The sequence below is a fragment of the Tiliqua scincoides genome, chromosome 2, assembly GCF_035046505.1.
Source record: "Tiliqua scincoides isolate rTilSci1 chromosome 2, rTilSci1.hap2, whole genome shotgun sequence".
Classification (NCBI taxonomy): Eukaryota; Metazoa; Chordata; class Lepidosauria; order Squamata; family Scincidae; genus Tiliqua; species Tiliqua scincoides.
In genome coordinates, this window is record NC_089822.1 from 47,074,716 (window position 1) to 47,089,502 (window position 14,787).

The 14,787-nt window shown below is 41.7% G+C and overlaps 1 protein-coding gene across 2 annotated transcripts in view; it reads right to left on the reverse strand.

The window, feature by feature from the left end:
- Positions 1-14,787, reverse strand: part of EFNA5 (ephrin A5) — a 250,262-nt gene that overhangs the window by 50,460 nt on the left and 185,015 nt on the right. For both annotated transcript variants that reach the window (XM_066617765.1, XM_066617764.1), the window contains exon 2: positions 279-571. In XM_066617765.1, the coding sequence (XP_066473862.1) occupies positions 279-571 (293 nt within the window). The remainder of the gene's footprint in view (positions 1-278; positions 572-14,787) is intronic.

A 14,787-nucleotide genomic window follows, 5' to 3' on the forward strand; every position in this document is an offset into this window, starting at 1 on the left:
CTCTGTGAAAAGAGAGACTGAAAACTCTCTTGAATAACTCAGTGTTTATTTCGCATGAATGCAGCTGGATATGCAGCATCATGTGTGAAAGAAAAACGTGCTTTTAATCTCATTTACATTCCCAGATTCATGGCAATTTTATCTTGGGATTCTGTAATCTGCAAATATATACATAAGGCACATCTGTAGTGCATACAAACTGGCCCTTTGCAAAGGTGAAAAATTACCATGGTTTCCTCCAGCTGCTATGCAACAATGATAAATCTCCATATACTCACAGATGTAGAAATATTCCCGGCCTGGCCTGAACTCAAATCCTAATGAGAAGGGAGTGAAGAGTTGGAATTTTTCTGAGAACTTCAATGGTCCATTTGGAGAGTGAGGCCGATTGCACTCCCACCTCTTGAATCCTTTGGAAGTGTGATCACAGGAACTGTAGCCATCAAAGTTCACCATGTAAAGTATGTAGCGTTCAGTTTTATCTTCTGGCACTGAATCCTCATAATGAGGACAAAATACATCCAAATAGTCATTGATGCAGACATCAATGTGGTAGTCGCCCCGCTGGAATCTAAAAAAGAAAGGAAGAAACCAGATCATGTTATCTTGTTACAAAAGTTCATTTATATTCATTCTCTCTCTCTCTCTCTCTCTCTCTCTCACACACACACACACACACCCCTACCTTCTACTGTAGGAATTTTCTTTATAGAAAATAGTGTGTGGGAAGAGCTTAAGAAATAATTTGAGCAAATGTTCTGAATTCTGTGCCTTTAAACAAAAGGTCACAACCACTTCAGATTTCATCCTTTATACTTACAAAATTGCTTTCAATTTTATGACAAATGCTTCCCTGACTCCCCCAACACTGATTTTACAGAGAATCAGTCTCATATCTCTTTAATAGACAGAAGATACCAGAAGCTCCATATATACTTGCATATAACACAAATACACTAAAGAGCAAACAAGTTGGTAGACAGCGTTTCTTTATCAAACAGAGAAAGCTCATTACAGGCAAATACTTTTTATACAAACCCTCACTCATCTTTACTTTGTCTTCACATTTAGTCAACATCCAAGAAAACCCCAGTATATCTTTGAAAGATTTTTGAAAAGCAATATAACTCCACTGTCAAAGTACATCGAGGAGATACTGTTGTTCAGATAAAAGAATTCTAGGCTATGAATTATCAGCACTCACCTGACAGTTTGGAATGAGACCCAGATGAGAAAGGCCATACAAGGCACTTTCACTGATGCGCTTTTATTATCAGCAGTGGTAAGCAGTATTCATTGCAGAAGTAGTAAGGTTGCTTTTGCTGTCACTGTAATAGCACAGGAGCTTAGCGCAAGGTAGGGCCAAAATATTTCACTTCCAACTACTAACTGCATATTACGGATGGGGGTTATATGCATATGGAAGTGTGCAAATCACCTGAGATACTGTCTCTCATGCAGTCCACATAGAGCTGTTAAGTCTCTCATGTAGTAGATGGGTCCCACTTAGAATGAAATGGCATGGGGTTGTATCTTCACGATGAGAGATTAATCAAACTTGGGATATTCATCAACTGTTGCACAGACTAGACAGAACCCCATCAGTGACTGGGATTTATTTTGAGAGTCATAACATATGGCACTGTGGACATCCCTTTCAAATCTATGTTGACATGCTAGGCCAATTAATCATAGTTGTGTGACACGGCTTACATGACACTTTTAAAACTTAAAAGTGATTTGTCTTCTAAGATTTTGTGCTTCTCAACTTCCATTCTCCACAACAGTAAAGTTTTACAGATCAACAGATGCCATCCATTAGTAACTAAAACAGTGGTTCAAAATCACATGTTGTACCCTTGAGGTGTATAAAGCCTGTCACAGCAGTCAGCACTGACATCGATTATCTTTTCTGTGATGATTGGTCCTTGCTACCTGTAGCTTGCATTAATTCACAGCAGCCACTGTCTTCACAAGACAGTAATAAAGACGCTGCTGTATTTAACTAGACTACTTCTTTCCACTGGAGGTGCATATTTTAAACACCTGATGGACCTGAAATGTGCCAGCTGGATCCTTCCATCTAATTTAGGAAGAAAAGCAATGATCTTCTGGCCTTCTCCAAGGAAATATTCAGATAAACCTATTCATCTCTTACAATCATTTAGCTACAGTAAAATAGGCTTTTAACAGAGGAAAAATCATGTGTTGCATGGGAACAAAAGCCTGATAAATCTAATTCTAGCCAATGCAATGCACAGCACCACGTTTTTCTCCTGAAACCTGGTTTTTAAAAAACTATTTCATAATTTACATCTGGTTAAGCATTAGTCTACAAAATACTATAGTATTCTACTGCTTATAACGTTTATAGAAATGTCTCAAAAATAAATTGCTTTTAAATTTTGTATCTTATTGAAAAGCTGCATGTCCTTAATGGTGTCAGCATCACCTTTTTTTAAATGAATACAACATTAAAGAGCAATACCACCACTTGTTGACTGCATTTGATCAAAAATCATCCGGTCAGCAGAAAAAAGTGAAAATAATTAATAAGGAAAAGATACTGAAAGTCCTCGCAGATGCTCCAAACCAATGCAGTGCTGATGGAGACGCTGTGTGCATGCACGCATATTCATGTATACCACAGAAAAACATAGCAAGCAGGTATACATTTGGGATACTGCACTCTAAGCAAGCTGTAATCCTTAAACATGAGATGTGTAGATTTTGGATATATTCTCACTTCAAAGAAAAGCTATGAAGCTTGTATTAGGTTGCTTTGAGGAACATTATGAACACCGTATGCCTTTATATTAGTCATGAACATATTCCCACACTAAAATGCTTCTTCACTGAAAATGTTATTGCTGCCAATCGTTCCTCGTTCTTCCAATTAAAAATGTTTTTCATTTAGGTTTCCTGAACTTAAACTTAAGTTAACTTAATTGGGTCTTTACCAATCAACTACACACACACACACACACACACACACACACACACACTCCATTTTCTCCTTAATGATATATATTTTTTCTTTTGACAGTGCTGCCCTTACTTCCTCTGTGTTGACAAATGGATGTATGTTTATCTTCAGACTATCAATCCTCCCCCAATGTGTAGCTGGAAAAACACAGCATTGAAGGGTACTAAGCAGGTGGGTATATCAGTCATATATATAGCACTATAATAATGGAAAAATGCTTTATCCTTCCTTGTTGTTTAGCTTCACCATTCTCAGATAGTTTTCCCCATTTTACAGAGAGAAACCAAGATTGATATCAGTGACATATCACAACATATCCAATGAGTATGAGTACCTAGGAGTCCACAAACTTTGGCTGGCCTTGGTAGCCCGTATTTTCTATGTTATCATGCTGAGCTTCAAATGCTGTTTGGGCCCAATGTGACTGCAAAGACAAATCTTCTAGAATTTGGTGAGAGGAGTGATGGTTTTTTCTTGGAGTGATGAATCTTAGAACGTCTCAGAACAAAATCTGGAGAAGGAGAGAGAATCTCTCAGTCTTTAAACTTTTCTGAGACTTGGGGCAAAATTCACCTTTTCTTCCTCTCAAATTCCTGACCATCGAGTTGAGTTTGGGGGAAAGCTCAAAAAAGCTGCTAAACATCTTGTAGTTTTCCAAACACTGTTTTCCTTTGGTGAGTACACTTAAGGACCTCTATATTGTATATCGCTGAATGCAGACTTTGGCTTCCAAAGTCCAATTTAAACACAATAACCACTGGACTATGCTGATGAAATAAAAACAAAATAAAGTAAAATCTCTTTGTAATGGTATATTCCGTAAACAAACAAACAAACCCTTACATTGCATTATTATACCATCATGATTCCATGTAATGATTGTTACCAAAGAAGGTTAGTTGTGTCTACTGAAATTAGTAGGACTTAAGTCAGTCACAACTACCTTGTCTCATCATTTGCAATTATGCTTACTCAAGACTAATTTTCATGGGTTGTTAAATGCACTAACCATTGCAAGTGTAATTTTTATTCTGGAACAATCCCATATTTACAGTTATACAGTCTATAAATCTCTCTCACCATCTTTTAAAGGCTTTTAGGCCAGGTGCCATCACAACATCCTATAGCAAGGAGTTCCACAGATTTATTACTCGCTGGATAAAGAAAGATTTCCTTTTTGTCTGTTCTGACTCTCAATTTTAATGGATGTTCCTTGGTGCTGGTGTTGTATGAGAAGGAAAAGAACATCTATCCACTCCATGCATAAATTCATATGCCTTGTATATTCTTCCCCTTGGTGGGTGTGGGGGTGGTTGCAAGAAGGGCACACTGCCTGGGGATTCCCCCACCTCTAGCACCTCCCCCACCTCTAACAGCTAGAGGTGATGCTGAGTAGTTCTGCATTTGTTTCTCTATACCAGCACTGAACCTTGCATCAGTATATGAATGTGCAAATGCATTTACAAATGTGTTTGCAAAGGTGGTGAGAAAACCAACAAGCTGCCTCTTCCTCTCATGCTGCTGTTCCTTTTATCCAAGAATGTAAACTGCATGCTTCTCTAAATACCCACAAAAGCTACAGATGTTCTTCTGTTTACAATCTCTTGCATAGATTACCGTAGATACCTGCCTATAAGCCGATCTCACAGATAAGACGAGAGCAGGTTTTGAGCCCAAAATCATGGAATTTGCTATGACCCTCAGATAAGACAGGGGTTTAACTTAGGGAGGTGTCTGACTATAATTTTGTCTGATTTTACCAGAGGCCAGATCCTGAAAAATAACCTCCCAGTAATTGTTACCTAAGAACTATACAGTCACTAATTTATTAAAAACACAGTATATATACATAGTATGTATACATCTATACATACATGTATACATACATAGTATGTATAAATACATACACTATTTTTAATACTGTTTTTGCTATAGTATAGCAAAAACTGTATTAAAAATAGTCTCTAATTTATTAAAAACTATGATCTATCTCATAGATCATAAGATACATGTTTATTCACTAATTTTTTAAATTGTTCTCTCAACAACTATCTGTAAACACTATAAAAGTAAGGCCACAATCCCATCCACACTTTCCTGGGAGTAAGCCTTATTGACTTTAATAGGACTTACTTTTGAGTAGACAAGCCTAGGATTGGGCTCTAAGTACACTGGAAACAGCATACCAGTAAAACCATTAATGAAATCCTCCTTTAAAGTGCCTGGTGCCCTAAGCTGAAAGCTCTACATAGAACACACAACTGGGAGTGGGCAATTCAGTTTACAGTAGAGAGATAAGCATCAAGGAGTGACTGAGCAAGTGCAGCTGCACATAGTTGCACCTGATTTACTTGGAAGTAGACCCTCTGTGGAGGAAGGGCAGCGGGGTCTCGTGTGGAGGTCCTGGCAGGGGGATACTGCAGAAGCAAGCATGCTCTCCTAAAAGCTTACTACATAAGCAGCTGTTGCAAGTGCTTCCTAGCTCCTAAGAGCTTCTTAGCTCCTAGCTTCTTAGCATGCAGCTAAGATTTCTGGCTAAAATACCTGTTGCTGCAGAATAATTCTACTTTAAATTATACTCTCTGCTTTTCCTGTGTTTTACATCTTTGCAAGGTCTCCAGGACTCTTCCAGTGAACAAATGCAGGGACTTTTCCCCTCCAGTCCAACTTCATTGGTGAGGTTAGGGGGAAATGAGGTTAGCAAAAAGTTTTGCAAAGGAGAGACTGAAGTATACAGTAAGGGGAGAGGTGGAGAGGAAAGCAAGAGGAAGGAATAGACTGGGAGCCCAATCCTAGGCATGCCTACTCAGAAGCAAGTCCCTTAATAGTAAGTGGGGCTTAATCCCATGAAAGTGAGGCTAGGATTGTAGCCTTAACTGTTTTAAGTGCGCGCTCTCTCTCTCTCTCTCTGCAGACGCGTGTGGCGTCTGGGAACCAAGTGCCTCGGGAACTAAGTGCCAGGTAAGGCACAAGAGTTTAGCATCTGGGCGAGGAGAAGGCAAGGAGACCTCTGAGTTTTGGAGAAGGAGAGGAGGAGGAGCAGGAGGAGGAGGTAAGTGTACTCATTCTAATGCTTTGTCTTTCTAACTCCCTGTCTTCTAACCTTAACCTTACCTTTAAAGCAACCTTAAATCAAAATTGAAAGTTAGCACCTAAGGGAGGTACATAGGGCTACTCTGAGCAGGAGCAGAGTCCTACTCGTGAGTAAGAGCAGAGTCCTACTCGTGAGTAAGAGCCCAAGGGTCAGGCATTTAAATCAAAGTTGAAAGTTAGCTGCACCTAAGGTAGCACTTAATCGAAGGAAGGGAAGAGGATAAAGTGGAAAGCAGGTTTTTCTACTTGTTTAAATTAAACCTATACTTAACCCAGGTTAAACCTAATCTAAGTTAGAACATAACCTAAACAGGTCAGTAAATTGGGACACAGGATCTAGAGAGCAATAAATAATTAAACAAACCCAAATAAAAACTAGCTTGAGGTTACAAAAACAGTCCAGCCTAAGAGAGCAGAACTAGGAGGGAAAGGACCTAGGAAGGGCCAATTCCCAACCCATTAAGAGCCCCATTAGGCTAATCCAAGCAGTCCATTCAGGAGCCTGCAGAGTAGGTCACGCCCATCAGCAGCCATTTGCCTTCCTGAGCTTTTGTAAACTCACCTGGGAAGGCCAGCCCCCTTTCAATCAGGAAGGAAGGAGGGGGGAGGAGCCAGCCAGAAGTATAAAGCTAGGCAGGCTAGGCGTGAGGCTCTCTGCAGATGCGTGTGGCCTCTGGGAACCCAGTGCCTCGGGAACTAAGTGCCAGGTAAGGCACAAGAGTTTAGCATCTGGGCGAGTTCAGCAGCAGGGCGAGGAGGCCAGGGCCCCAGACACTGCCCTTCCTCTTCCCTAGAGAAAAGGGCTGCTATCCAGTGTACGGTTTTTAAAAGGACCCCTAAATAAAACAACAACAACAAAAAAGCTATGCAGTCAGACAGCCAGCAGCAGGGTGGGGGCTATCCAGTGTTCTGCATTGAGTGCCACATGTATGATTATATGCCTCTGGGGCATAAGTCATGGGTGTGTCCTCGATGCAAGGAGCTCCAGGCTCTCAGGGAACGCGTCCGCTCCCTTGAAGCCTTGGTAGCCGACCTGGAGAAGCGCAGGCAGCCAGAGGAGGACCGTGGGGAGACTTCTGGGGACGATCAGGCTTCGTCCCAACCTCAGGCGTGCAGCTCCTCGGCTGCCCGGGTGGGAAGTCTCGGGACTGGAGGACGTCATCCTGGAGAGGAGGGAAACAATCCCCTAGGGGGGATCGCTTCTCCAGGGGATGGGCCCGTATCCGAGCGCACTCGGGATACTCCTCGGCGGGAGGGGGGTCAGGGGCTTCTTGTAGTGGGGGATTCGATTATTAGAAACATAGAGAGGGGGGTTTGCGACGGATGTGAGGACCGCATGGTGACTTGCCTGCCTGGTGCGAAGGTTGCGGACATCACTTCTCATCTAGACAGGCTAGTAGACAGTGCTGGGGGAGAGGTAGCGGCTGTGGTGCATGTCGGCACCAACGATGTGGGCAAGTGTAGCTGGGAGGTCCTGGAGGTCAAATTTAGGCTTTTAGGCAGGAAGTTGAAAGCCAGGACCTCAAAGGTAGCGTTCTCTGAAGTGCTACCTGTTCCACGCGCAGGGCCAGCTAGGCAGGCGGAGATCAGGGGTCTCAATGCGTGGATGAGACGGTGGTGTAGGGAGGAGGGGTTTAGATTCGTTAGGCACTGGAGAACGTTTTGGGACAAGCGGGGCCTGTACAAGAGGGACGGGCTCCATTTGAACCAGAATGGAACCAGACTGCTGGCGCATAACATTAAAAAGGTGGCAGACCAGCTTTTAAACTGATCCCTGGGGGAAGGCCAACAGGAGCCGAGGGGCATCTGGTTCGGGACTCCTCATCCCTATGGGATGAGGATGGGGAGGTTAGAGAACAACAAGACAAAGGCAGGGTAGGAGAAGAAATTGGGAAAGGTAGGGTGATGGGATGTGATAGACGGTTTGGCACAATGAGAGGATGCGGGGACAAAGGAGCGAATAAGCAGCCCATCCTGGGGCATTCCGTGTATAAATGCTTTTATGCGAATGCCCGAAGTCTACGAGCAAAGGTGGGAGAACTGGAATGTCTGGTGACAAGGGAAAATATTGACATAGTGGGCATAACGGAAACCTGGTGGAATGCGGAGAATCAGTGGGATACCGCAATCCCGGGCTATAAACTCTACAGGAGGGACAGGCAGGGGCGTGTTGGAGGTGGGGTGGCCCTTTATGTTAAGGAAGGGATAGAAGCCAGCAAAGTAGAGATTGAAGGTGGGTCCGACTCCACCGTAGAATCTCTGTGGGTTAAATTACCAGGCTTGTGTAGCGATGTAATACTGGGGGTGTGCTATCGTCCTCCAGACCAGAAATCTGATGGGGACCTTGAAATGAGGAAACAGATCAGGGAGGTGACAAGGAAGGACAGGGTTGTAATCATGGGGGACTTCAATTATCCTCATATTGACTGGGTCAATTTGTGTTCTGGTCACGATAAGGAAACCGGATTTCTTGACGTGCTAAATGACTGTGGCTTAGATCAGCTAGTCACGGAGTCCAGATACCGGTTTCCTAATGAAACCAGATAGGGTATTCATTAGGCAGATACCGCTGCCCGAACGGCCCCTCCTGACCGAGGAGTTAAGTCAGATAGAGGTTAAAAGAGAAGATGTTTCTGACCTCATTGATAAATTAAAGATCAATAAGTCACCAGGCCCTGATGGCATCCACCCAAGGGTTATTAAGGAATTGAAGAATGAAGTTGCAGATCTCTTGACTAAGGTATGCAACTTGTCCCTCAAAACTGCCACGGTACCAGAAGATTGGAGGATAGCAAATGTCACGCCTATTTTTAAAAAGGGAAAGAGGGGGGACCCGGGAAACTATAGGCCGGTCAGCCTAACATCCATACCAGGTAAGATGGTGGAATGCCTCATCAAAGATAGGATCTCAAAACACATAGACGAACAGGCCTTGCTGAGGGAGAGTCAGCATGGCTTCTGTAAGGGTAAGTCTTGCCTCACAAACCTTATAGAATTCTTTGAAAAGGTCAACAGGCATGTGGATGCGGGAGAACCCGTGGACATTATATATCTGGACTTTCAGAAGGCATTCGACACGGTCCCTCACCAAAGGCTACTGAAAAAACTCCACAGTCAGGGAATTAGAGGACAGGTCCTCTCGTGGATTGAGAACTGGTTGGAGGCCAGGAAGCAGAGAGTGGGTGTCAATGGGCAATTTTCACAATGGAGAGAGGTGAAAAGCGGTGTGCCCCAAGGATCTGTCCTGGGACCGGTGCTTTTCAACCTCTTCATAAATGACCTGGAGACAGGGTTGAGCAGTGAAGTGGCTAAGTTTGCAGACAACACCAAACTTTTCCGAGTGGTAAAGACCAGAAGTGATTGTGAGGAGCTCCAGAAGGATCTCTCCAGACTGGCAGAATGGGCAGCAAAATGGCAGATGCGCTTCAATGTCAGTAAGTGTAAAGTCATGCACATTGGGGCAAAAAATCAAAAGTTCACATATAGGCTGATGGGTTCTGAGCTGTCTGTGACAGATCAGGAGAGAGATCTTGGGGTGGTGGTGGACAGGTCGATGAAAGTGTCGACCCAATGTGCGGTGGCAGTGAAGAAGGCCAATTCTATGCTTGGGATCATTAGGAAGGGTATTGAGAACAAAACGGTTAGTATTATAATGCTGTTGTACAAATCGATGGTAAGGCCACACCTGGAGTATTGTGTCCAGTTCTGGTCGCCGCATCTCAAAAAAGACATAGTGGAAATGGAAAAGGTGCAAAAGAGAGCGACTAAGATGATTACGGGGCTGGGGCACCTTCCTTATGAGGAAAGGCTACGGCGTTTGGGCCTCTTCAGCCTAGAAAAGAGACGCTTGAGGGGGGACATGATTGAGACATACAAAATTATGCAGGGGATGGACAGAGTGGATAGGGAGATGCTCTTTACACTCTCACATAATACCAGAACCAGGGGACATCCACTAAAATTGAGTGTTGGGCGGGTTAGGACAGACAAAAGAAAATGTTTCTTTACTCAGCGCGTGGTCGGTCTGTGGAACTCCTTGCCACAGGATGTGGTGCTGGCGTCTAGCCTAGACGCCTTTAAAAGGGGATTGGACGAGTTTCTGGAGGAAAAATCCATTATGGGGTACAAGCCATGATGTGTATGCGCAACCTCCTGATTTTAGGAATTGGTTAAGTCAGAATGCCAGATGTAGGGGAGAGCACCAGGATGAGGTCTCTTGTTATCTGGTGTGCTCCCTGGGGCATTTGGTGGGCCGCTGTGAGATACAGGAAGCTGGACTAGATGGGCCTATGGCCTGATCCAGTGGGGCTCTTCTTATGTTCTTATGTTCTCTCTCTCTCTCTCTCTCTCTCTCTCTCTCTCTCTCTCTCTCTCACACACACACACACACACACACACACACACACACACAAACTTTTCCTTTTATAAAAGTTAACTCTTCCTCTTCCCCCCCCCCCCAGTACAACTTCATCAGTGGTGAATGATTATGGGGAGAGGAGCTAGCAAGCCTCAGCTTAGCAACAGAGAGTTTAAAGTTTGGATTCAATAAGGGAGAGGGGGCAAAAACAAGAAGGAAAGAGATGGACTTAATCCTTTCAATGGCTTGAGAAACAAAGGTACAGCCTTCTGCAGGCTACCTCTCTCTCTCTCTCTCTTCATTCTCCCAAATGAATATATTAAGAGTTTTAAAAAACCGAAATACCAGAAACCACAAAGTTCTTCCTAACACTGCCATTTGCCTTCTTAGGCTATCTGTTACACACAGGAACACACACATTTATTCTTCAAACACAATTAACCTTTACATCAAGTCAGGTGATGTCCATACAATGTCATGGGATCTTGCACACTGCTGAGCTCGGTAACAGGCAGTAAAGTTTTAGAGGCATGGCAAAGACAGAAACAGATAGTTAAGTAGCTCCTAACCCCTAGCATTTCTGCAGCCGAAAATAAGAATTCATTAGACAGAGCTCAAACCGATACCAAGCCAGCACAGATTGGTTGGGAGCAACATGAGATGTAAAGGTACTTAGTTTCTGCGACACCTCCTATTTGTTTCAGCAGCAGGAATGCTGAATATGGAGGAAACTGCCAGACACTTTTCACCAGAGAAACATACACTACTGACAAAATGTTTTACAATTAATTCTGGTGCTTTATTTATCAATCATTACAAAATACAGGCACAGCCAGTACCATGTGCATTTTTTCATAATTGTAATTCGAAAGCATATGCGAGTCTTGTCTTGAATCTAATAACTTTGTTGGCTGCTGTTATAAGAGGCCATCTACTTAACTAGATGTTTAGAATGCAGTAGCATTTTTTGCATGCTGATCTTTCTTTCACTTTCTTCCCTTTTAAAAAAATAAACACTATAAAATCCTGGCATAAAAAAGCACAACTGACACTAATTGCCCATTATCATATAGATGGATAAAAACAGCAATAGCTTCTGCTTGCAGCTTCTCCCATACAAATCATATATATTAGTCATATTCTCCATTTTAAAGTGAATATCCTAGCAGAAGCACCTCTATTTTAAACAGAATATCCTCAATTTTCAACTCTCACAGCAGCAGCCGTCTGTTACTTGTTACAAAGAGTTTGCTTTACAAATAAATTAATAAATAAAAATGAAAAATTTATAAAAAAAAATACATGAAGATCCCTCCTACTGAACATGACCATATACATTAGAACTATTAGTCATTTGGAATATGACATTCTAGCCCAGATTCCTGAAGAGGTTCAAAATGGATGACACATACTATTCTGCTATCTTGCCTTAATTTATTACTTAACTGTAGAAAGTCTACATACATGCTAAAAGAAAATTTGTTATACCAGGAGAATGCATGCATTCTAAGTCACCATGCACAAGGCCAAATACCACCAGTGATAAGGAAAATACATAGTTGGACATGCTCTTTAGGTTAAAAGGCACACCATGGTAGCGAACTCTTGGTATCTTTCCTGCTTTTTTTTCCTTTTTACTTGCTCTTATCATCAGTGATACTCTCCAGTGCATCACAATTGTTGATTGCTTTTAGTAACTATAATTCTGGATTATGAATGCTCCTTCCAATAAAACTTAACTCTGCCAGTGTTATACTGAAAGAGTTTTATCTGTGTACAGTACATGAACTCTCAGTTTTATATTATCATAAAGAAAGAAAGAAGAAGAATAAAATTAAACTTCTTGACAATAAGAAGTCAGGATAATAGATGCAACTAGCTTGTGTACATTCAAAAGCCTGTTTCAAATATAGGACACCACAGACATGATACCTTATTTAAAACGGAGAGAGAGAAATCTTGAGGTCAAGTTTACAGATCTATCATAACACAACAGGATAATTCTAATAATAATAATATAATAATAACAGGTATTTATATACCGCCTTTCTTGGTCTTTATTCAAGACTTCATTCAAGGCGGTTTACACAGGCAGGCTTTATTAAAACCCTTATTAAATAGGGATTTTTACAATTTGAAAGAAGCTTCTTTCTTTCAAGAACCACTACATTCAGGTGTTTCATTCCGATCTGGCTTCACATTCTGGCCTCCATCCTCCCACGCTCAGAGCAGATGGAATAGCTCGGCTTCAGCTCGTCAGCTGCTTCAAGGTCGCACGGTGCCGGTGGCCTCGAACTGGCGACCTTGTGGATGTTATCTTCAGGCAGACGGAGGCTCTACCCTCTAGACCAGACCTCCTGCCCATAATTCTAAATAATAATGCACATAATTCTAAATGTGCATTTCACATTTACAGTAATCTCCCCAACTACTTTCTGCTTCTCATAGCATAATTAACAGACTGCCACTGGTTTAGTAATTGCTGGAGGAACACCTGAATGTATATCCCTAACTATCCAACATTCAGCGTGCATTCAAATCCCAGAGAAGAATCGTCAGTCCATTATTCTTTTGAACAGTTCAATACACCCATTTCAATGTTTTTCAATACTATTTCCTACATGATGGTTTAAAAATCTAGTGGGTAACTAATTAGGCTTGCTGCTGAAGGATAAAAGAATGTATTTATAGGTACTACAAAAATAGCACTTGAGTATCTTTTTTGGCTGTTGAAAACTTATACTAAAGCACTATTTTTGAACCGCTATAAATAAATGTTTTATATTCTTTCTGCCAGATTTGCTATGCTACTTTATTTTTAAAAAAATATGTTCTCAGAGCAGTGCTGAAAATATCATTGATTTCAATTCACAGAAAAATGGGATAATCAGACAGAGTGTTAATTTCAGTTTCATTCACTACAAAAACACATTCTTCTGGATGCAGAAGAAAGCATACAGAAGAAGAAATTATATTGCACAACTACTTAACATTCAATACATCTTAGAAAGAAAAGCACACACAAAAAATCAATCAACTTAAGGTAACCCAGGACTGGGCCAGTGACCATCTTTACAACTGTTGTGTTAAAGCCCAGTAGAGTACATAATGACTTGAACCCTGGCAAGGAAGTAAGCAGGCACACAATAAATACAGTGCTGCAAAATCATGCTCAAACCAGGAAAGCAATGTGTGAGGCAGAGGGAAAGTTTTTCCTTTTGTCATTAAGTCCTCTCTATTCAATTACTATTTATCTGGGTAATTAAACACTGGGAAAGGATGCCAGGCTAATTGTTAGATTATGATAATTTCCTGTCTCTGCTTTGCTGCAGCTGATCAAAATAAAACATGGTCACAGGCATTGAGCTGAGGCTGCTCTGTAATCATCAGGCTTCCATGAGAAGCCAGGCCGTTTATTACTTGTTCATTACAAATCAGGCAGAGCAGCTTATAATTTGTAACTTTTCTCATCTTTTTTTTCCCTTTCACCTGCTATGCTGGGGGAAAAAAAAAAAAAACTCCCCAAAGGTTGTATCTAAGCTATTGCCTCTGATTGGCCCACTTCCATCCCAATTACATAGCTGAGCAGAATCAGGTCCCTCTACTTGAGAGTGCTCGTTGGACTTGAAATTACTGCCACAGAATAGACTGTAAGAACCTATCACGTATGTAGAAAGAGTCAAGGCTACCTTACTATCAAATTTTCATTTGTACAAAATCGGCCCATGATCTAACCTCACCTTCTTATTGCTACTGCAGCAGAATACCTCATACCAGGAACACACAGGTGGGAAAGCAATCAGGAGCTACAGTAGGATAATACAGTGGTTGTTTATTGCACCAAACAGCATTAAAATGCTTTTGTCTCTTTGCTCACACATTACACAGCATTAAGATTGTAATTATGTTTTAAAATACAGATACACCATCATATTAATAAAAACCTCAGGGTAGATTCCTTTTTGAGAATATTGAATTGTAAGAACATAGAAAATCTGGCCCCCTTTATGAAACTACATATGTAAAACTGCATACACACAATGGGATTTCCATGCTAATGACCCTCTTCCAATAGACAGAAGAAGGGTGAGATCAGCCTCAGTTAAATTTATGAAGTTTCCCATTAAAATGTTAATAAAAAGGTAATCTTTAATACCTTCCACCATCATAACACACAAGTGCCTGAATGGCTTCAAACAACTACCTCAGTGTTTCTCAAACTGTGGGTCAGGACCCACTAGGTGGGTCACAATTCAACTTCAGGTGGGTCCCATTCATTTCAATATTTTAATTTTAATCTATTAGACTAGATGCTACCTTGGTATGTGACTGACTTTGGGGAAATGTTATA